General features: G+C 45.8%; 1 protein-coding gene across 1 annotated transcript in view; it reads right to left on the bottom strand.

The window, feature by feature from the left end:
• Positions 1-20,492: 20,492 nt before the first annotated feature.
• The window catches only part of CDK4 (cyclin dependent kinase 4), a 104,127-nt gene continuing 101,519 nt past the window's right edge, over positions 20,493-23,100 (bottom strand). Inside the window, exon 8 of the mRNA XM_077483654.1 lies at positions 20,493-21,620. Within this exon, the coding sequence (XP_077339780.1) occupies positions 21,492-21,620 (129 nt within the window). The 3' untranslated portion in view covers positions 20,493-21,491. The remainder of the gene's footprint in view (positions 21,621-23,100) is intronic.

Raw genomic sequence — 23,100 nt, forward strand, 5'->3', positions numbered from 1 at the left:
CAGCCAGATGAGAAGGGTTATCAGGCAACACAGGTGAGGGGACAGGTGGAACAAGAAGACACTTACGCATCTTAGCTGGGCAAGAACGAACAAAGTGCCCTGGCTCTCCGCAATACAGGCAAAGGTTGTTGACCCGGCGACGTTGGCGTTCCTCTGGAGTCAGAGACGGGCGCAGTAGCCCCAGCTGCATGGGTTCTGGGGTGTCCAATGTGGATGCGGGTGGAGCAGGAGGAGTTGGGTGACTAGGCACCCGTGGTAACATCCAGATTGGACGGGTAGCTGCGGAGGAACGTTCCTGGCGGCGTTCCCTCAAGCGCCTGTCGATTTGGATGGAAGTGTCTATCAGAGCTTCTAATGTCCGGGGGATGCCCACACGAGCCAACTCGTCTTTCAAGGCCTCGGAAAGGCCCAAGCGGAACTGATAACGCAGGGCCGCGTTGTTCCATTCCGTGTCCGCACTCCATCGCCGGAATTCTGAGATATAGTCCTCCACAGGTCTACGACCTTGTTGCAGGGCACGTAGGGCTGCTTCTGCGGTTGCAGCGAGTTGGGGGTCCTCGTAGAGTCTGGACATTGCCTGAAAGAAGGTATCCACAGAGTCTAGAGATGGGTCTTTTCGCTCCAACAGACGGTGTGCCCAGGCCTGAGGTTCATCTGTCAACAAAGAGATGATGAATCCCACCTTCGTTGCTTCAAGGGAGAAGGTCCGGGGTTGCAAAGCAAAATACAGTTCGCAGGAGTTGCGGAAGGCCCTAAACTTGTTTCGGTCTCCCGTGAATCGTTCCGGGGTTGGAACCCTGGGTTCAGGTGGCAACATGACTACCGAAGGTAAAGCATGGGCCCCTGGAGCGGCTGGTGCTGAAGCAGATAGTGCCTGAACTTGTTCCTCCAGTCTTCCGTAGCCCTTCTGCAAACTCTTAACTGCTTGAGTAAGGCCGGCCAGATGATGGCAGAGCTCGTCCATGGGGGAGGCTCCCTGCGCAGGCTCGGACATGGCTGTCCAGTACTGTCATGTACCTAGTAGTTGAGCCTGGAATGCAGGGATCGGCCCCTCGTATCCCCCTGGCTAATGAACCCCTGGAGATGGGAACAGGTATCCAAAAGTTCAGGGGGCACAAGTGCCTGGTGGATGGAGACTGGTCCAGATGAACAGCTGGGCACCGACAGCGAGTAGGTAGCGCTGGTAGGTCCAATCCGTAGCAGACAGGCACCGGTGGATGGACTGCTGGGCAGGTGGTCGTCAGGAGGCACCAGGAACCCAATGGGTAAGCAGAAACAGCAGTATCGGGTACAGGCCGGGTCAGCAGGAATCGGTCAGCAAGGTACAAGGGATGAGGCAGAGACGTGGTCAGACAAGCAGAGGTCGTGGGGAGGCAGCGATGGATCAGAGTCAAGGAACAAGCCGGATATCAGGAACCAAGGTAACGGGTACAGAGTCAGATAGCAAGATCACGGACACGCTGTAGACTGGACAGCACGGGTGGAAAGGAGCCAGTGACTAAAGAAGGCCTTAGGGCGCCAAACGGACGTACGACGGGTCAGCGCGCCCTCGCAAGGAAACGTGCTCCCGTTCGTGACCCGCGTGCGCGCTCGTTCGTGTTGACGCGAGTGCGCTCGTTGGCTTTAGCGCGCGTCAAAGGGAAACGACGGGGTCTCCACGACGGATCTCTACGGGTAAGTCTCTTGAATACGACCGGGGTGCCCGAGCGGTCGTGACATCATCCCTCACGGCTCCAAGCAGGGTCAAGCAGTCTCTTCACGCACCATCGCATCCTGGCTGGTTAGGATCATTAAAAAAGCATATTCCTCCCAGCAGCTGACAATTCCTGAAGGCATCAGGGCTCATTCTACAAGGGCAGTGGCTACCTCCTGGGCAGCATATTGTAGAGTATCTCCGGAGACGATATGCAGAGCAGCATCTTGGTCCTCCAGGCATACCTTTATTTCCCATTACAAAGTGGATTCAGCTTACTTGTCCATGACTGACTTTGGCAGATCTATCATTAGAGAAAATTCTTCTGCATTATAAGGAATTAAAGTTTATTTTTTACTTGCACCCACCCGACTGGCGAGTTATTTCCCAGTGTGTGCTGCCATGAAGGCGTCAGGAAAACGGAAAATTGTATACTCACCTTTCCGTAATTTTCCTTTCCTGACGCATCTTCATGGCAGCACACGATTCCCTCCCTGACTCTTTGTGATGATATATACAGAGAATGCAGCGGGGGGTCTCCCCTTCAAATTTATAGCTAGTCCAATCCTGTCAGGTTGTGGGGGCGGAGTCACAACCCAGTGTGTGCTGCCATGAAGATGCGTCAGGAAAGGAAAATTACGGAAGGTGAGTATACAATTTTCCATTTTTTTCCTTGCAAAATGACACTTTGTGCAGGGACAGTTCTAAGCACGAGAAACATGCGCCCTTTCACAGGCATACTATAGACAACCTTGAAGATAAAGAAAAACATGGGACAAAGGTGTGGGGGGTGTACCCCCAATGGCCTGTTGGGGGTACTTGAGGACTGAGGTTGAGAACCCCTGGTCTCCAGCACGTATATCGGATTCTAACTCAAATAGACAGGGGGGAGCTGAAAAAGGAGCAAGACGTTTTGTAGCCCTGCAACTGCACTGCGATTTTAAAGCTATTATATGTCTAAAGGAATAGTGACATAAATGCAGAAAATTTTGTTGGTCAAGTAGGCTGCTTGGTGTGTTCCTGAAATAGAACTATAATCAGATGCAAAGGCTGGCGTTACTATTGGTTCCTGCTCTGGTGTAAGGGAAGGATTGTCATTCTGTGGCAGTATTTTGCTGCGGCCCCCTTGCACCTGGTCTTTGCCATAGGTATCAATGAAGGGTATTCCTCTGTGGGGTACTAACGGAGAAGGGTGTGAAATATAGGGTAGGCATGTCTGGACAGAGTATGCAGTAACTCGGGTATAGACCGACCTGTAACAAAGTCCTTGTGATAAAAAAAAAAAAAAGCAGGAGAAAGTGCCCAGGTACCATAAAGGCTCTACAAGGAAGTCGCGGTAAAGTGTGTGTGACCAGTGCTATGATGTAGCACTCGTCATTCACCTGAGACTAAGTTCTAAGTGGTTGAGTTTTATTACCAAGCTTGAAAATTTTAATACATCCCAAACATAGCCCTGGTTTTTATAGTAATGGTCAGAGATATAAGGTGAAGCTGTCTTACTTGTCCACAACACTGAACTGTCCAGGCTTCACCCATTACTGTTGGCATATCCTGAAACGGGTCTTCAGGGTCTGGATTCCACGAATGCACTACGGCCTTGCATTAAGTGCTAAGGTTAGCATTTCATGCAGGATCCAGTGCCTGAAACAACATTACAGGACATCCCCACTGCGTGATGTAATGGTTCTGCTCCCAAGGCTTTACTGAAGTTGCATTGATCCAGATAAACTGCTTCTATTTCCGGAAAAGGCAGTGAAGGAGATAACTGAAGAATCCAAAGATAAAATAAACATCTCCAGAAGGTAGAAGTAATATCTCACCTTAGGACATGAAAAAAAACAACTGAGGACTTACCGAGTGGGGCAGCGTTACCCAGAAGGCATGTCCTCAAACGTTTTGCCAGTGCCCAATCACCTGTGGGTACAAGGCTATAACACAGGTTCTACAATTACTTTTTACCATGTCCTGTATGATTAAAATACAGAATTTAACACTGTTGTGTTTATTTTACATACAATTAGCAGCCTGCTGTCATTCTCCGTGTATCAGAATACAGACTGGGAAAGGGTGAGATAGTACTCAAAGCCAGTGGTTCTCAACCTCAATCCTCAAGTACCTCCAACAGGCCATGTTTTGGGAATTTCTTAGATAAAATAGCTGTCCACAATACCAAGCCATTGACTCTGATTTAAAGCACCTTTGCAAGATAAAGGAAAACCTACAAACATGGCCTGTTGGGGGTACTTAAGGACTGAGGTTGAAAACCACTGCTCTAAGTAAATCAAAGTATATGCGTCAACAAGAGGAGAGAGGGGTACGATGCATAGGCAAGGTGGCACCAATGTATTTCTTAATTCAAACCAAGAATATGGTGTTGCCTTCCTGTCTGGAAGAAATGTATTAATACAGAAGTGGCTAGACAAGAGTCATCCTTTGACAAATCCATATTAATGCATTACAACTGTGTATTTGCCCGCAGTTCAAGTGACTGTAAAGTATATATATATTTTTAAAATAACAATCTTGTTATACTTACCTGCTATGTGCAATGGTTTTGCACAGCGCAGCCCCAATCCTCCTATTCTAGGGCTCCCCACTTATCCTCTTTCAGGTGTGGCACCACAGGAAGCCGCTTCCTATAGTGGCACACCTGTGGGCTTGATCCTGATGCGTCCATTGACAGTGTGTGCAGTCTCGCCCCCCCGACACAGGATATGACTGACAGCAGCAGGAGGAAGAGAAGCCAATTGCTCCCACTGCTATCAATCTGCCCTGGGAGGAGGAAGAGACCAGAGAGAACTGCTACTCATGGGCACAGTGCCCGATCGAGATCAGGCTTGTGTAATCATAAAGGGGGGCTGAGGGGAATCCTCATCACAGAAGTCTTTTACCTTAATGCAGAGACTGCACCAAGTTAAAAAACAAAGAATAAAAACTCTCTTTACAACCACTTTAACTTTTAAATTTCAAATCCAGCTTAAAAATTAACGGGCCAAGCCAGTGAAAAATTAAAAAGGTCACTGCAAAACTCACCTTATCTTCAGTAAAGGGTCACTGTAAATGTCATTCAATTCATTTACTGTGGTTTGAATGATGCAGAGAATGGTGGCATCATTTGCAGGTGTATAAACATTGTATGCATTCAGCCATTGTCTTCTATAGGCAGCTATATGAAGCAGCTGTGGGCTCCTTACCAGGGAAATATGCCAAAAGATGCTATGGACAGATGTGGTTGTGTGCATGAACCTTAAAAGCAGGCCTCTAGGTCAATATGGAAAACGACCAGTAAATCCAGTTCTGGTTTTGGAACAGTATGTATTTATATTTCATTTTTAAAATCTAAATAAAGTAAATACTTCAATTTGATATTAGTTCCTATACCATTAATCCTAAATGACAATTCATTCACACAGCATGTACACAACCACTTATCCGTACATGCGGAGTAAATGTCTCCTAACTTGTGGTCACAGTTTCAGAGCATATGGAATTAAACATGTTTTTTTTTTTGTTTATATACAGTTGCTCAGAGAGAGGCATTTATTGGCCACTGTTGAGCTGTCATTAACTTGAGGGATGACGGCAGGGCTTGGCCCAGGTTCAATAAGCCATTGATAACAGAGCGAAAACAATCAAATAGGGCCTGTAGTAAGATTTTTACTTTGAAAAGGCTGGTGGAATCCTTTGTCATCTTCTGTGTAAAACAGCATTGCTGCCTGAATATTAACAGACAACTCCAGCCAAAACTTTTCTTGGACAGAAAGGTTATTAGTTGCATTTACCTGGACTTTTTCTGTAATGCTGACAAGTGAACATTTTCAAGCCTCTAGAGAACATGGGTCTCCAAACTATGGCCCTCCAGTTGTTCAGGAACTACAATTCCCATCATGCCTAGTCATGTCTGTTAATGTCAGAGGTTTACAATGCCTCATGGGACATGAAGTTATGAAGTTCCCGCAACAGCTGGAGGGCCATAGTTTGGAGATCCCTGCTCTAGAACAAGTCCACTTAAGTGTGACTAAGGCTGGCCATACATTATACAATTTTCTTATTCGATTTTCCTTTAGAGTTACGAAAATCATATACTATGAGGTCAAACCTAAACGCTTTCAATTTGTATGCAATCAGGCAGGCTCTTGCACTACATAGTTGAAGGTAAATCTAAAGAAAATTGAATAAGAAAAGTGTATGGCCTGGACAGAGACCGAGATGGCTGCCTAGCTTGGGAGCTCCTGCGTTCTGGGACATATTACCTGCTTCACCGGGAACCTACCACACTTTCCTGCTATGCACAGGTCCACCAGAAGCTCGTCCACCTCCCGCACCCCCAAGGACTCCCAGACCAATCAGGGGAGAAACATTCCGGAGATATTCCGACCGCAGAAACTCCAGGCACACGCGCCACCACAGGCCCGTCGGATCACCGCCCGCTCACATGCCTGGGGTGTCTTCACCTAGCCCCAGGGGGCCTTTCCCCCTAGCCTCTTGGACTTAAAGAAAGTTGCCCAGGACATTAAAAGCACGGTAACAGCGGCGATTGAGGATCTGAAGGCTGACCTGCTTGCTGTCGCCCACCGCATCGACAACGTGGAACAAATGGCCCAGACTCATGCTGCAGCCATTCGTCGGGTACAATCTGCCTAGGACTCCCAAACTCTCCCAGGTCTTTGAACTCCATAGACATGTGGAAGACCTGGACAATCGAGGGCGGAGGCATAATATCAGTGTGCGGGGAGTCCCCGAAACCGTTGAGTCCGACGCAATTCAGCCAGCTCTATGTGCCATATTTAATGACCTCATGGAACGCCCGGCGGACTCCCCCATCGACATGGAAAGAGCCCACCGCACCTCCGTCCCCTACCCAGGGACTCTGAGCCACCTAGAGACATTATTTGTTGTATTGTGAACTTCCCCCTTAAGGAAGAAATTCTCCGCAAGGCACGGATATGGGGACGCATCCTTTTTAATGGGGCAGAGGTGAAATTGTTTCAAGATCTCTCGCAGATCACCCTCCAGAATAGGAAGGCCCTGCGACCACTGCTAGATGCTTTGCGCTCTAGAAATATCCAATACCGCTGGAGATTTCCCTTTGGTCTGTCTGCATCCTCCAGAGGGCGCTCCACCCTCCTCCACACTCCTGAAGACCTTCCAGCCTTCTGTGACCAACTCGACCTTCCACACATCGAGCTGCCGGACTGGTACGCGATCTTCTTCCCGACGGAACCCTGGCGTCCTGTATCTCTCAACCCCTCGCCAAAAGCCTCCCGGCAGAGATCTCGTCGTCGCAGGCCTGGACCGATGTCACCGAACGCCCGCTCGTCACACCCCGACCTACACCAACGTAGCCCTTCTCCTCCACAGGCGAATCCTTGGAGGACTGAAAGACTTTGGTGCCCATAGAGGCCTGCCGCATGTGAGTAACCCCTTCAGCATGCCAATCCCACCTATTCCCACCCCACCCGAGACTTATGTACCCCCTCTGTTATTTTTACACATGTCATGGCAGCTTTTCCCTGCTGATCACCCTGGCCGACAGCCTCTCCCAATATCTGTCCCATGAGTATCCGAGACCTCCGGGACTTCCTCATAACATCTCCTACCGCCTCATCTGCACCTGTTGACATGTTGCTGCCCTCCCTGCCCCCCGGCAAAGGCGATGCTGCTCTACCGGGTGTTGCTCCGACCCCCCCGGATCTGGAGGTTGGCCGGAGACACCCGGGACTTACCATGTAACACCCATTAAGATGCTTTTTGTCTCCAACCTGCTTCTGCATCCATGATGGCTTCGCCGGGACACCCTTTGCCCCTGCCCGGATCTTCTGCCCCATTGATATATTCTGCACCCCTCTGTGAATATCATTTTTGTTGAACCTTTTCTACAACATCTCCAGTGGATCCTAGGTCCCGGGGCCTAGCCGGCCCCATGATTCCCGGTGGGGGGGGGGCCTCTGCCTCAATCTCCCATGCAGTTCAGTTTGCTCATCAGACTACCCCCACACCCCCTCTACTGATGCCGGGAGGGTGTGCTTCCAGCTGCCTGACGCTTCCTCCTGCGACCGCTTAGTTAACGGCCTTTTCCTGCTTGATCCATACTGTGTATGTATGTTTTTGCTTCCACCCCCCAGATTGGATTTTTGCTTCACTTTTTTGCTCCTTTATCTTGCCAGTCCCACCCCGTGCCCCGGTATCCTCAGGTAATGAGTTTTAGGATGCCAGGCAGAGCTATAACATACAGCTGCTAAGCTCTAACGAGGCTGGAAACACCGGGTGGGTTTCTTGCAAGCTCCCTGTTTGTATCACCCCTGACCCCCCTATTCTCCCTCCCTCTCCCTCCCCTCGGGTTCCACGATCCATTCCAATGTGGATGGTTCCCCTATCCCTCTCTCCGGAGGGATTGGTACCCGGTCAGGTTACTTCACAGGCCTTCCTTATTGGCCATAACTGTTTTGTTTTTTTTCACTAAGGTTCCGATTGTTGGCCAAATTGTTTATACACTGTTTATATACTGTTGATACTCTGTGGCCCAGGGCCTGAGAATCCTGCTTGTTAAGTTATATCGTTCTCACTGTTTTATCTTACTGTTCATATGCATGGTTTTTTTTTAAGGCTCTCTCCCATTGGTAGGCTCCCTACTACGCTATGACCCACCTCATCTTAGGTGAATTCCCCTTTATCTGGCCCCCTGGACCGCGGCCATCTCGTGGTCCCCGCCCTTTCTACAGTCCCCACACAGCGGTCTCCCCGAGACAAGGCTGACACTCCAGGTTTTCCCCTCCTTCCCTTCAGGTGGGTAGCTGGACTAACCCCACCTCTGGTTTACTTCTCCCTCGGGTCTCTACCCTCACCCCCCCCCATCCTTTTCTTTCCTCTCCTTTCTTCCTCTTCTTCCCTCTTGCCTTCCCTTTTCTCTGCCCTCACTTTGATCTCTCATTCCCCCCCAGACCCTACATTCCCCTTTTTTCTGACCTCCCCATACCCCCTCCCCCCTTCACCTTTCCTTGGGGGTGTGGCTAACATCTACTGCCCCAATGAACATCAGGTGACTTTTTTCCGCAACACCTGTGCCCTCTTATCCTCTTTCCAGAGCGGGCTACTTCTTCTGGCTGGCGACTTTAATGTACCCCTGAACCCCGTTAGACACGTCCACGGGGACGTCCTCTTTGACTTACAATGCCCTACGCCAGATCAAAGCCCAACTCCAAGCCTTGTCTCTCCATGATGCTTGGCACACTCTCTATCCTTCCACTAAAGACTACACCTACTTTTCGGCCCCTCACCAAAAATATTCCAGAATTGACTTCTTTTTTCTGTCTCAGACTGACCTCCCCCTCTTACAACACTCCTCCATCGAACCCATGTTCCTCTCCGACCACCACCCCATCACAATTACGCTGTCTTTCCCCGAATCCTGTCCCAAAACTAAGATATGGAGCTTTAACCCATCTCTATTAAAGGACCCACTTGCCCTGGAACGCATACGCGCTCGTATTTAGTTATAGTTCCAGGAGAACACCAGCTCAGACGTTTCCTTGGTTTCCCTCTGGGAAGTGCACAAGTGCGTGATCCGAGGAGAGCTGTTAGTTCTGTCCTCACAGGCCAAAAAACTTCATCAGGAACGTGTTACTACTCTCCTGAGGAAGTTGAAAACATTAGAACTGTCTCACAAACAAGCACACGCACAAACTACCCTTCAAGAACTGATCCGCACTCGCACTCTACTCGCGGAGGAGTTAGGCAGGCGCACCAGAAGATGGTACATCCTTGGCCAAAGGATCTTTTATGAATATGGCAACAAGTGTGGCGGCCTCCTGGCGCGAACAGTTCAATCGGCCAAGCTGTCTTCCACTGTCCATAACTTACGCAATCCCAGAGGCTCTCTACTAGCCAAAAATGAGGACATTGCAAACGAGTTTGAAAACTTTTACACCAAGCTCTATAACCTTCAGCCACATCAACTGTCCCAGACCGTCCGCGATACGCACAAACCTCTTATCACAGACTTTCTCTCCCTACATGGCCCCAAATCCATTTCCCCCCAGTGCATGCAATCTCTAGAAGCACGGTTTTTGCCCCTTGAGCTAGAAACTGCCCTGAAACAAATGAAAATTGGTAAAAGTCCTGGGCCCGACGGGCAAGGACCCCCTTCTAATATCAAATTACAGGCCAATATCACTGTTGAACGTGGACATAAAAATTTATGCCAAGATCCTTGCTAATAGACTGTTGCCCCTGATCTCTGGTCTGATCCTCAATGACCAGGTGGGTTTTGTTCTGGGCAGGGAAGCCCGGGACAACACCACCCGTGCGCTGAACCTACACCACTGGCTTACTTCTTCCAAAGCCCAAGGCTTCTTCCTCTCATTAGATGCTGAGAAGGCGTTCGATAGGGTGGCCTGGGACTACATGCGAGCAGTTCTGGAAGTGATAGGACTAGGAGACCGCATGCTCGCTTCCATAATGGCATTGTACTCCGGCCCCACTGTGGTGGTGAGAGTTAATGGCCACCTGTCGAACGCCTTCCCCATCAGCAACGGCACCCGCCAAGATTGCCCCCTTTCCCAGCTGATCTATATTCTCACCTTAGAGCCCCTCTTAAACAAACTTAGAGCGAACCCAGATATCAGGGGAGTGCTGGTGAGGGGTAGGGAGTTCAAGGTCTCAGCCTTCGCTGATGACATCTTGCTTTCCCTGACGTCTCCGCGCACCTCCTTGCCATCACTCCTCCAGGATTTGGAGGCCTTCGGGAAGATCTCAAACCTCAAAATCAATTACACAAAATCTCACGCTTTAAACGTAACCCTACCCCACCAGGAAGTGGCCCACTGCCAAGAGTCCTTCCCATTTCAATGGGAACGAACCACAATTTCCTACCTAGGGATTAAGATTCCATCCCACCTTTCAGACCTTTACGCACTCAACTTTCACACTGCCTTGGTCCAGGCCCAAAACTATCTTAAGGACTGGCTGCATTTAAATGTATCATGGTTTGGCCATGCAGCCCTGATCAAAATGATTGTTTTGCCTCATTTGCTATACCTGATCCAAACCGTTCCTATGGCCTTACCTGCTTGCTTTTTCTCCTCCTACCAGAAGGCTTGCTCTTCCTTTCTCTGGAGGGACTCCCCCCCAAGGATCAAATACACCCGACTCACCTTACCCAAATCCAAAGGAGGCATTGCGCTTCCGGACTTACATAAATACTATGTAGCCTGCTATCTCACAAGAATTGCGGATTGGAACATCCACTCCTTCGAAAAGGTATGGGTCTCCCTTGAAAACGCTTTTTCCCCCACTCCTATCCACCTTCTACCCTGGCTGCTCCCGAAACAATGGTCACAAACACTCACCACACACCCATTAATTTATACTTCGTTAATGTTATGCAAGAAAATCCCCGTCAGCAGAGCTCTCGCACTGACTCCAGGCCCTCTAACCACATTGAGAGGAAATCCCGATTTCCCCCCTGGAAATTCATCTAATTTCCTCAGACAGAAATGGCCTTTCGAGGATGTTCTTGCCTCCCACTTTTACCCAGAGGGTAGACTCGCCTCCATAGAAACTCTTAGAAATCTCTTGAGGACCTCGTCCTTCTCGTTCTGGACGTATAGACAAATATGCCACTTTTTATCCACCCATGCTGCCCCAGACAGTTGGACGAGACGACTCACTCCATTCGAGGACCTGTGCAATCGTAAGACGCCCCAAAAACATCTCATTTCCCTCCTGTATGCTCTTCTCCTTGACCCCGGTGACTTGGCCCTTTCTCCTGGAACAGACCTGATGACTCCTTTATCTCCAGGGGAATGGACCAGGGTCCACGAATATGCACATGGCGGCTCATTGAATGTCGCCATCCAGGAGAATGGCTACAAAATTCTCACTAGGTGGTACAGGACCCCCTCCCGCCTCCACAAATTCTTGCCCGCCATACCCAATACCTGCTGGAGATGTAATTCAGAGGTAGGGACCATGATTCACATATGGTGGGACTGCCTAGGTATCCAATCCTTCTGGAGGGAGGTCCATAGACTTATCTCAGCAATCACCACCTTTACTCTAGATTTTACACTGGCACAATTCCTCCTTCATCACACGTCTTTATCTAAAAAGGTTTACTTCAAGTCCTTGGCCATGCACATGGTTAATGTGCAAGACTATGCATCCCCAAACACTGGCGCACTACCCACACCCCAACTCTTAAGGAATGGTTTGCGACCATCTCAAGGATTGGTGACATGGAAGAGTTGATCCACATTTCACAGGAGAGACTGGAGAAATTTTCTCTTACCTGGGCTTGTTGGTCTCACTTCACAACTACCCCTGAATACAAGCAACATGCCCCTCCGGATTGAGAGACGACTCTCTCATGGGGAATTGCAACCCCACCATACGGGTCAGGGCTAGGTGCTACCCCCCTTTTCTTGGCCCACCCCCTCCTGGCCCTTCCATTCCCGTCCCCACTGCCCCCTCTCTCTTTACCTTCTTTCCCTTCTCCTTTTTCGCTGTCTTTTTCTCTTTTCTTCTCCTGCCATCCTTCTTTTCGCCTCCTCCTACCCTACCCTCCTGCCCTTAAACCTTCTCTCTGGTGATGCAGGCGCATGCTGGTAGCCGCCTGTGTCACCCTTTCCAACAGTAATGGTCATACGCATGTGAAATTAGAATTAAGACAACAAAGACTTCAGGTTGGGTCTCCCTCCCCCTTTATCTAACTGGGTACACCCAGGAGACGCCTCCTGGCTTATCATATAATGTTTCTCTGGCTGTATCATATGCTGTATCAGTTTGATTGTACGTACCCGTTTCTGTTTTTATTGCAACCTCAATAAAATCTTTATGGAAAAAAAAAAAGAAAGAAAAGTGTATGGCCAGCCTAACTGCTACTAATTTTACCCACTGAACAAACCTTCACAGACATGTTGCAGTTGGTTTTTATTTCCATTTCTGTACCCATCAGAGATTTTTTTAATGACTTCATCTATTAGTTACAGAGACAAGCAGTGCCCAAAACCTCTCCAATGGGGGCACAGATGGAGATAAAAATGTAGTATTATAGGTGAGAACACCATTCATAATTGTATCTGTGTTCCCACTGGGGAGGTCTCGCAATCTCAGATTCAGTGTGGTTAGCTGGACAGGAAATGTGGTGAAATATCCCCAAGGTCAGATAGCAAAAAATAAAAATAAAGTAACATTTGCTCACTCAACTAATTACCAAATATGCATTGCGGAGGTGATTAGATGTTACCCCTTGCTGGGTATGGAGAGGAGTGATGGGAAGATGACCACAACCCATCTCCATAACATTGCAGGGCGGAAGCGACGTCAAAACATCACTTCTGCCCATAGTTCTTAAAAAGGGACATTTTTTTTTAAATGACAAAATGTATTGCATTTTTGTGTAAATATGAGATCTGAGGTCTTTTTGACCCCAGATCTCATATTTAAGAGGTCCTGTAATGCTTTTTTTTCTATTACAAGGGAAGTTTACATTCCTTGTAATAGGAATAAAAGTGACACAATTCTTTTTTTTTTTTTTTTAAAGTGTAAAAATAAAAGGCCGAGCTCACACACAGAAGCGAACGCATACACAGTGTTGCCAACTGTCAGTATTTTTACTGATAGCCAGTAAAAAGGGGCACCTTTCTCCTGCCAGTGACAGGAAAAGGTTACCATGAAAAAATATATGTCTGTGATGCTCGGGTCAGAACTGCACATGTGCAGTTCTGGTCCGGAGCCAGCCGAGACCATGTGGGTGCCTGTTCGGGTGGCGCCAGCGGTGGGCGGGTCTGGCCAAGGCAGTGCCTGAGTGTTGTGTGATGTCATAATGCAAGGGAGCCAAGCGGCGCGGCCAGAGCCTCGTGTGCGGGTCTGCAGGAGGGCAGCAAGGCAAGCTAGAAGCTGGACTGTCAGTGCGGTTTGAACTGAAGAGACCACCTGGTGTGGAGAGAGACTGTGACTCAGGAGGGGACGTGTTGGTGAAGTGTAATCATCATCTGTGCTGCTGCACACTGCTCAGTGTTACTGTGACAGTCAATTTCATGTCTGCATGACTGCCCATGAGCTACTTGCTTACTATATGGAAAATAAAATAAGAAATATGTTTTTTGCCTTAAATCACATTGCTAATTGCATATTGTACTTGATTGCAGCCTAAAAACCTAAAACCAAAGTTTTTTTAATTGTGGCAATGGCAATAAAAACTTGGCTGCGCCAGAAACTTTTGGGTGTTGTGTCAATAAATTTCAGTCTGGTAAGTTGGCAACACTGCGCATACCTAAACCGTGTTCAAACCACACATGTGAGGATTGGTAGAGGGAGAGTAATAATTCTAGCCCTGGACCTCCTCTGTAACTCAAAACATGCAACCTTTAGAATTTTTTAAATGTCGCCTCTGGAGATTTTTAAGGGTAAATGTTTGTCGACATTCCACGAGCGGGTGCAATTTTCAAACATGACATGTTGGGTGTCAATTTACTCGGCGTAACATTATCTTTCACAATATAAAAAAACTGGGCTAACTTTACTGTTGTCTTATTTTTTAATTAAAAAAAGTGCGCTTGTAAGACCGCTGCGCAAATATGTTGGACTGCCACAGAAGACAACAGTGGTGGATGATCGCAGGATCCTCTCTATGGTAAAGAAAACCCCATTCACAACATCCAGACAAGTGAAGGAGTATCACTGACAAAGTCTACAATCAAGAGAAGACCACAAGGTACAAACCATTCATAAGCCTGAAGAATAGAAAAGCCAGATTAGACTTTTCCAAAAAAAAATGTGGAGACGGCTTGGAACAGCCTGTGATCCAAAGCACATGTCATCTGTAACACATGGTAGAGGCAGTGTGATGGCATGGGCATGCATGTCTTCCAGTGGCACTGGGTCATTGGTGTTTATTGATGATGTGACAGAAGACAGAAGCAGCCAGATGATGTTTAGAGATATACTGTCAGCCCAGATTCAGCCAAAATGCAGCAAAGTGGAATGGACGGTGCTTTACGGTACAGATGGACAATGATCCAAAACAAACTTCAAAAGCAACCCAGGAGCTTTTGAAGGAATAGAAGTGTAATATTCTGCAATGGCCAAGTCCATCACCTGATCTCAACCCAATTGGCATGCACTTCACTTTCTGAAGGTAAAACTAAAGGCAGAAAGATCCACAAAGTACAACTGAAGACACCTGCAGTTGGAGCCTGGCAACGCATTAGAAAGGAGGAAACCCAGTCTTTGGTAATGTTCATGGGTTCCAGACTTCAGGCAGTCATTGCCAGTAAAGGATTCTCAACAAAATATTAAAAATGAACATTTTATTTAGGATTATATTCATTTGTCCAATTACATTTGAGCCCTTGAAAATGTTGTATAAAAATAAGTGCAGTTCCCAAAATTTGTACTTGATATTTATGTTCAACCCCTTGAACTAAAGCTGAAAGTCTGCACTCACAAATTAATTTGGATTGTTTCATTTTATTTTTATTCTGGTGGCATAAAAAGCCAAAAGTATGAATATTGTGCCTGTGTTCAAAAGTACATCGACTACATTGCTATCCCTAAATAAGTTTTTTGGCATGGTCAGGTTTTCAATATTAATGCCAAAATTTCACAATTTCTGCAAGGGTATGCAAACTTGAGCATTAATATTTTATATATGTAGCGTCCACCCATTTTGGTGGGTGCTAAATAGGTTTTCTGTACATAGTGATAGGTAAATTTGGCCAGGGCCTTACACTTTTTAAGCCTGATTGTTTTGGGAGGTAGGAGTGATAGAATAGAGGGAGGTGTGGCCACCTACACTCTGGCTCAGAGAGATCCCCTTTACGTTCCAGTGGAAATGTTCTGCAAGGGAGGCTGGACTTGGGACTGGAGTGGCAGGCAGCTTGTAGGGAGAGCTCTGGACCAATCATTAATTTGAGTTGGCAGGGACAGGACTCGCATATAAGCTGGAGGTTACATGCTTCTGAGAGGGAGTTCCTGGTAGGAGGAGGAGCTGAAGCAGGAGAGATGTAGAGAGCATGAAGCAGGCTTGAAGGCCTGGGGGTTCAGAGACCCTAGTGCTGGATAGCAGGAGCTGGGTTTGAAGGCCTGGGTTTGAAGGGGCTCCAGAGAGCACAGCCATTTTCCCAAGGCCTCCAGTACCCCCCTATTAAACACTTGTCAGACACGCCTCACAATTGGGCACCCACCTATCAACAAAGGGCTATCCGAGCCCCAGATTCGGGTGTATTGTCTGGACAGGGGAAGGCCGAAGGAACTGCCATGTCTGTCACGGTTCCAAAGGAGGGTTGTTCAGGAGTGGGGGTTTGACTACCCATATGTGCCATATAAAGTCATGGAAACTGTTGAGGCCTCCCGGGAGCAGTGGGAGAATGACCTAGTCTGGGACTATTTGCACACCCCAAAACCTCAAAGTACATCTGACCATGAGATGTGGGTAAGGTTCCAAGACATTCATTGCGAGTGGACGCTCGGGAGGGCAATCTACACGGACTGTGTTTTGGTCATTAAGCAAGGTCAGCACACCCGGAGCTATCCGGTCTCGGTGAGGGGGGAGGGAGATGCCCGTAAGAGACTGACGGACCCCCGGTATTACCTGCGATGTGGGACTGCCAGAGACAATTACAGTAATGCTGGAAAACCTATGGACTGCAAGTGCGCAGCTGGGTTAGGGTGGTTTGTCCCCTTTGACTGCCAATACAGAGCTGCAGCTTCGGGCGCATAAATAGCAAAAGTTATGGACACTAAAGCATGCTGCACCTGTTAGTTCCCCCCTTTGTTTGTTGGGAAAAAGTTCAGGACTTCCGTGTGAAGCCAATCAGAAAGTGGTTTGGCTTATGGACTTGTGTGCATACTTACTGGCATGACTGATCAGACTGTATCCTGCCAGAGTCCTCTAGACTTCTATTGAGGGGATGACCGTTCTGGCAGAAGTACCCATACCAACGTGATTTCACATTTAAATGTCAATTTATTAGTTAGCATGTAGATTAGGATGTATGTCTTGTTTCTTTAGGAACACTCGGATGGGACGGCTGTTTATCTTGAATGAAGATCACAGATGAAGACCTGTGGCAATCAAAGCATTTCTCCCTCAGGGGCAGTGTTTTGGTTTCCCTTGTATTGATGGTTAACTATAGGAACCTATAGTTAGGTAATGTGGTATATGATGTACAAAACTGATGTTGTGATCATTTGTATACATTTCACTCATGTTACTGTCATGCTACCGAAAGTGTATACGAGATGCCTCATTCTAAGGGAGGTAAGGTAGGACCGTTCTCAGGTTTGTGGATTCCTTTTTCCACAACTGGGGACAGTTGTGATTTCAGAGGGTGGTGTATGTAGCGCCTACCTGTTTTCTGTACATAGCAATAGGTAAATTTGGCCAGGGCCTTACACTTTTTAGGCCTGGTTGTTTGTGGTGGGAGTGATAGAATAGAGAGAGGTGTAGCCACCTACACTCTGGCTCAGAGGGATCCCCTTTACCTTCCAGTGGAAATGTTCTGGAAGGGAGGCTGGACTTGGGACTGGAGAGGCAGGGGGCTTGTATGGAGAGCTCTGGACCAATCATTAATTTGTGTTGGCAGGGGCAGGACTCATGCTTCCGGGAGGGCACTCCTGAGAGGAGGAGAAGCTGAAGCAGGAGAGATGTAGAGAGCATGGAGCAGGCTTGAAGGCCTTGGGGTTCAGAGACCCCAGTGCTGGATAGCAGGAGCGGGTTTGAAGGCCTGAGGGTTCAGAGACCTCAGTGCTGGATAACGCACAGTTGCCATGTAATCTGAAGGCAAAAACCAGGCATCCCAGCCTGGGATGTACCAGACCATGCAGAGGAGGAAGTAGATGAAAAACAGATGGAGGAAACTGGTATCGACCTTCTGTGGCAATCATGGGCTGTCGATGGGAGAGAGCAAGGGAGTGCAACCCAGTGATGCTTAGCCGTCAAGGACACTTTCCAGAACTGACACTGGGCGGATTGCAGGAGTCAAGGTAGGCAGTGAGGCCTGGGACTTTTAATAGCCATAACCCACAGCATCTTTCAGAGGGGTGCTGGTCGGTTCATCAAAGTAAAGTACAGAGTATCGGAACCAGACTATTAGCGGCAACTCATATCCTCTATTTCATCACTAAAGTTTGGGCAATAAAGCTTGATAATGTTTTGCAAAAGACTGTCTGTTGCTTGTGCATTCTTGCATGGGATAAACAGAACAAGTTAATAAAAGAGGTAAAGAACACACTGTGCAGCTCCCAATGGAGCAGTGCGCTACACTATAAATATATATATTTATTATGGGTAGTTTATATTGTTGTGCATTTGTAATATCTGATTTGGATGAATGTGTTCCATATAAAAAAAAAAAGATGGGGCACCAATCTTCCCTTAACTCCTTCCATCTGAATTCACTCTATAAACTATTCTCTCACAATATGTGCCAGAGGTGGTAGTAACGGCGCTCACCTACTATTAAATTACACCTACTGCAAGCTCACCTGCTATTAATTTACATTTTGTTTTTATGTGAAAAAAGTATTTATAAAAAGGTGCAACTGAAAAGTGCCTACGTGACAATAGCTCTCAAAAAATGTCTCACATAAAATTATGTACAAAAATGTAAAGAAACCAATATTGTATGAGAAACATCAAGTGGATATTCTACATATATAAATCCCTAGCGATATGCATGGAAAAAAATTGTGAAAAGACCTACTGCGCATATAAACATTAAATTCACTTATTGCGATTTATCAAAAGTGCAAAGATGCTAAAGTGCTAAACATGCAAAAAAAGTGCCTTATTAACCATAACAAAAGCTACTGCAAAAAAGTGCTGCGTGCTAATTAAAGTGCCATAGTATATACATTTTCTGTCCTTATGCGATTATAAAGTCGCTGAATTATAGCATGCGTTTTTTAGTTGATATGAAAGTCCAACGGCAAAAAAGACAAAAAGGACAATACAGCTCCAATAAAAGTTCTTCTATAACAAAGGTGACTGTGTGCTTTAATTTTCTGTGGATTCCTAGATTGCAACCGGTGCGATTTTTCGTGTAAAAAACAAATAATCCGCACTCACCAGCTCCCTCTCCCCTTAAGGGGTTAATGCGCCTCCACAGTGTAAGCCCCTGTGTCGCTGTGTAGAGCTGGTCCAGTTAACATCCAGTTGTAATCCAAGGATTTCCTCATTAAAAGCAAGATGAGGCAAACATAGTGTAATCCAGTTTTTTAAAACACTTTTATTAAGTAAAAAAGAAAGCTACTCACACATTAGTGGTTAAAAATACGTTTCAATGGATGTGGGTTACAGCGTGTTTTGAATTCATCATCGAGTGTATTCACCTTAGGCCATGCCCTACGCATTAACCCCTTAAGGGGAGAGGGAGCTGGTGAGTGCGGATTATTTGTTTTTTTTTTTTTTTTTACACGAAAAATCGCACCGGTTGCAATCCAGGAATTCACTGAAAATTAAAGCACACAGTCACCTTTGTTATAGAAGAACTTTTATTGGAGCTGTATTGTCCTTTTTGTCTTTTTTGCCGTTGGACTTTCATATCAACTAAAAAACGCATGCTATAATTCAGCGACTTTATAATCGCACAAGGACAGAAAATGTATATACTATGGCACTTTAATTAGCACGCAGCACTTTTTTGCAGTAGCTTTTGTTATCATTGTTAATAAGGCACTTTTTTGCATGTTTAGCACTTTAGCATCTTTGCACTTTTGATAAATCGCAATAAGTGAATTTAAATGTGTATATGTGCAGTAGGTCTTTTCACAATTTTTTTCCCATGCATATGGCTAGGGATTTATATATGTAGAATATCCACTTGATGTTTCTCATACAATATTGGTTTCTTTTCATTTTTGTACATAATTTTATGTGAGACATTTTTTGAGAGATATTGTCACGTAGGCACTTTTCAGTTACACCTTTTATAAATACTTTTTTCACATAAAAACAAAATGTAAATTAATAGCAGGTGAGCCTGCAGTAGGTGCAATAGTAGGTGAGCGCCGTTACTACCACCTCTGGCACATATTCACGTCTTTTCACCTTCTGGGTGAATTTATATGGTAGTGGCAGCCCCTTTTTCTTAATCTTAGGGTTCTAATTCTGTTGTTCACATATAGTATAATTTTATTTCACATTTAGGGTCCATAGCGCACCTACCCCCCTTTTTACTATTCTCTCACAATAATGCCACAAATTTCTGATGTTCACAAGGTGATGACAAATAAAACACAATTAACCACTTACTTACTGGGCGCTTAAACCCCCCCCTCCTGCCCAGACCAATTTTCAGCTTTTAGCGCTGTCACTCTTTGAACAATTGCATGTCATACAACATTGTGCCCAAATTACATTTTTATATATTTTTTCTCACAAATAGAGCTTTCTTTTGGTGGTATTTGATCACCTCTGGGTTTTTTATTAAAAAAAAAAAAATACAAAAATCGCTTTATATTTTGTTATAAAATTTTGCAAACAGGTAATTTTTCTCCTTTATTGATGTACGCTGATGAATCCACACTGGTGGGTACTGATGAGACGCTGACAGCATGAGGGGAAAAAAATAAAAAATAAAATAAAAGACTGATCTTTTGTTTACATCACATGATCATCTGTCATTGGCTGACAGCTGATCACCCGAGTCTCATTGACTCTGATCACAGCAGGGGGCATACGGGGAGCGTGCAAAGGAGAGGACGTCTATTGACTGCCTCCTGGCAAAGTAGGTCTGCGTTGTAGCCGGCGTTTGGCTATAGCGTGGATCTGAAGGGGTTAAAGCAACAGTCAAAATCCATAAAAGTCATGTATTTGCACAAAACATTAAAAGTTCATTTTCATAACGCTAAACAGGTACGGTACTTGGAATAAATACTAATACATATTTCTAAAGGAGGGTGGGATAGGTATAGTAACGTTCATTTGTAAATAACAACTCTGTTGAAAAGAACATACTCCATATGATGATGTAAATATAACAAACTCATTATGGCGATAATCAAATTCAATAACTGATTCAACATAGTATAAAACAGTACATTAAATATAGATAAAAATTATTATAATCTATGATTAGTAGAAGACAAACATAAGTAAAAATAAAAACATGAAAACAGTTCTGGCAGTTTGGCATCCTAAATAAGTTCCCCACTGCAGGTTCTCTAGGCCCATATTACTATGAAGAGCCCTTGTGAAAAATGCAGACCATGTTAAAAGACTTTCTTCCTAGAAACGACTTGCAATTGCCAAGGGAGAGTTTAAGCCTACAGCATAGCAGAGTTTGGGCTGACATGCTTTGCTTGCAGCCAGAATTAGGACCTATCTATGTATAAGGCATATGGCAAAATAGTTCATCCAGTAATTCATCTCCGTTCAGTACAGCATCCAGAAACTTAAAGGCTTTAAAACTCCATACAAAAGATCCAACAAAATGTGCTTTTGTCAAAAAACAGTGATTACAAATACAATTATCAGGATCAAAATGAATTCTCAATCTGTGCAAAAATATTTCATAGGCAGTTGTATTTTGACAAAAGAATCCTTAAAAAAAGTTATTTTTTTGAAAAATAGAAGACTTTAGCTTATGCCCAAAGACCATGTACTCAGCATTTGGTTGTGTAGTGTCAGGAAAAGTATATTTGTGACAATGGCAGAAATGTTTCCCGTCAGTTTTGGCAGTGGTAGAAGTAAATGGCAGGGTGCTTTCATCTGGCAAAGTCAGAAGATTTTTTAAAAATTTGAGATTGTTGCGTTCCAATAAAATAGAAACTGAAGGCGGAGGAGTGTTGGTTTTCATTCATCTGTGGAATGTACACGTGGAAAGGCATCTGGTTTGGGGCTGGCTTCACTGTCAGAGAAGAAGGGGTGAAGCAGAGCTTGTGATGCAGAGATGCGCCTCTGAGTGTTAAATGTCAGCATTTCCTAGAAAGAAAGAAAGACATTGTAAAGCTTCAACTTTTCTGACAAGGCTGTCCACAAGGTTTAGGAGTGTGTCTATGGGAATGTTTGACCGTTGTTCCAGAAGCGCATTTGTGAGGTCGGGCACTGATGTTGGACAAGAAGGCCTGGCTTGCAGTCTCCACTCTAATTTAACCCAAAGGTGTTCTATTGGGTTGAGGTCAGAACTCTGTGCAGGCCAGTCAAGTTCCTCCACCCGAAACTCACTCATCAAGGTCGTTATGGACTTTGCTTTGTGCACTGGTCCAAACCATTTGATGGAGGGGGAGGGGGGGGTTATTTTTCATGGGTTGCGTTTGGCCCCTTAGTTCCAGTGAAGGGAACTTTTAAGGTGTCAGCATACCAAGACATTTTGGACAATTTTATGCTCTCAACTTTGTGGGAACAGTTCAGGGATAGCCCCTTCCTATTCCAACATGACTGCGCACCAGTGCACAAAGAAAGGTCCATAAAGACATGGGCGAGCGAGTTTGGGGTGCAGGAACTAGACCGGCCTGCGTGAGCTTTGTGTGCTGCAGCTTTTTCTTTTATTAGTAAATAGATGAGCATAAAGAGAATTTGATTTATATCTGAAAAACTGCTATTCATTTGAACTTAAAGTGGTTGTAAAGTCAGACATTTTTTTTCTATGCATTAAGATAAAAAAAAAAAAAGTCTTCTGTGCGCAGCAGCCCACCAAATACTTACCTGAGCCCATCTCAATCCAGCGATGTTACAGTAGTGTCTTGGCTGCCTGGGACTCTCCCTCTTCGGCTGTGACAGCGGTGCGGCGCCATTGGCTGCCGCTGCTTTTAAAGTCAGCGAGCCAATGAGGAAAGAGAGAGAGGGGGTGGGGCCAGGGCCAGGTCGCCGCTCTGTCTGAATAGACACACGGAGCTGCTGCTTGGGTATCCCTATAGCAAGCTGCTTGCTGTGGGGGCACTCAATAGGAGAGAGGGGCCAAGAGAGCTGAAGGGGGACCCGTGAAGAGGATCTGGCCTGTCCTGTGCAAAACTACTGCAACAGAGCAGGTAAGTATGACATTTTTTCTTCTATAAAAATAACAAACGCAAGACTTTAGTAACACTTTAACCACTTAAGGACTGAGCCTCTTTTAGAGATGTTTTGTTTACAAGTTAAAAACTTGCTAGAAAATTACTTGGAACCCCCAAACATACTTTTTTTTTGCTAACACCCTAGAGACTAAAATGGCAGTCGTTGCAATACTTTGTCGCACTGTATTTGCGCAGCGGTCTTACACAGCGGCACTTTTTTTGGGGGAAAAAATATACTTAAAAAAAAAAAAAATATATATATAAAAACAGTAAAGTTAGCCCATTTAGAATTATTTTTTTTTTTTTTAATACTGTGAAAGATAATGTTACGCCGAGCAAATTGATACCAAACATGTCACGCTTCAAAAATTGGGCCCACTCGTGGAATGGCGACAAATTTTTACCCATAT

This window comes from Lithobates pipiens, unplaced genomic scaffold (genome assembly GCF_037356315.1).
Source record: "Lithobates pipiens isolate NorthernLeopardFrog02 unplaced genomic scaffold, aLitPip1_a1.2 Scaffold_16, whole genome shotgun sequence".
Classification (NCBI taxonomy): domain Eukaryota; kingdom Metazoa; phylum Chordata; class Amphibia; order Anura; family Ranidae; genus Lithobates; species Lithobates pipiens.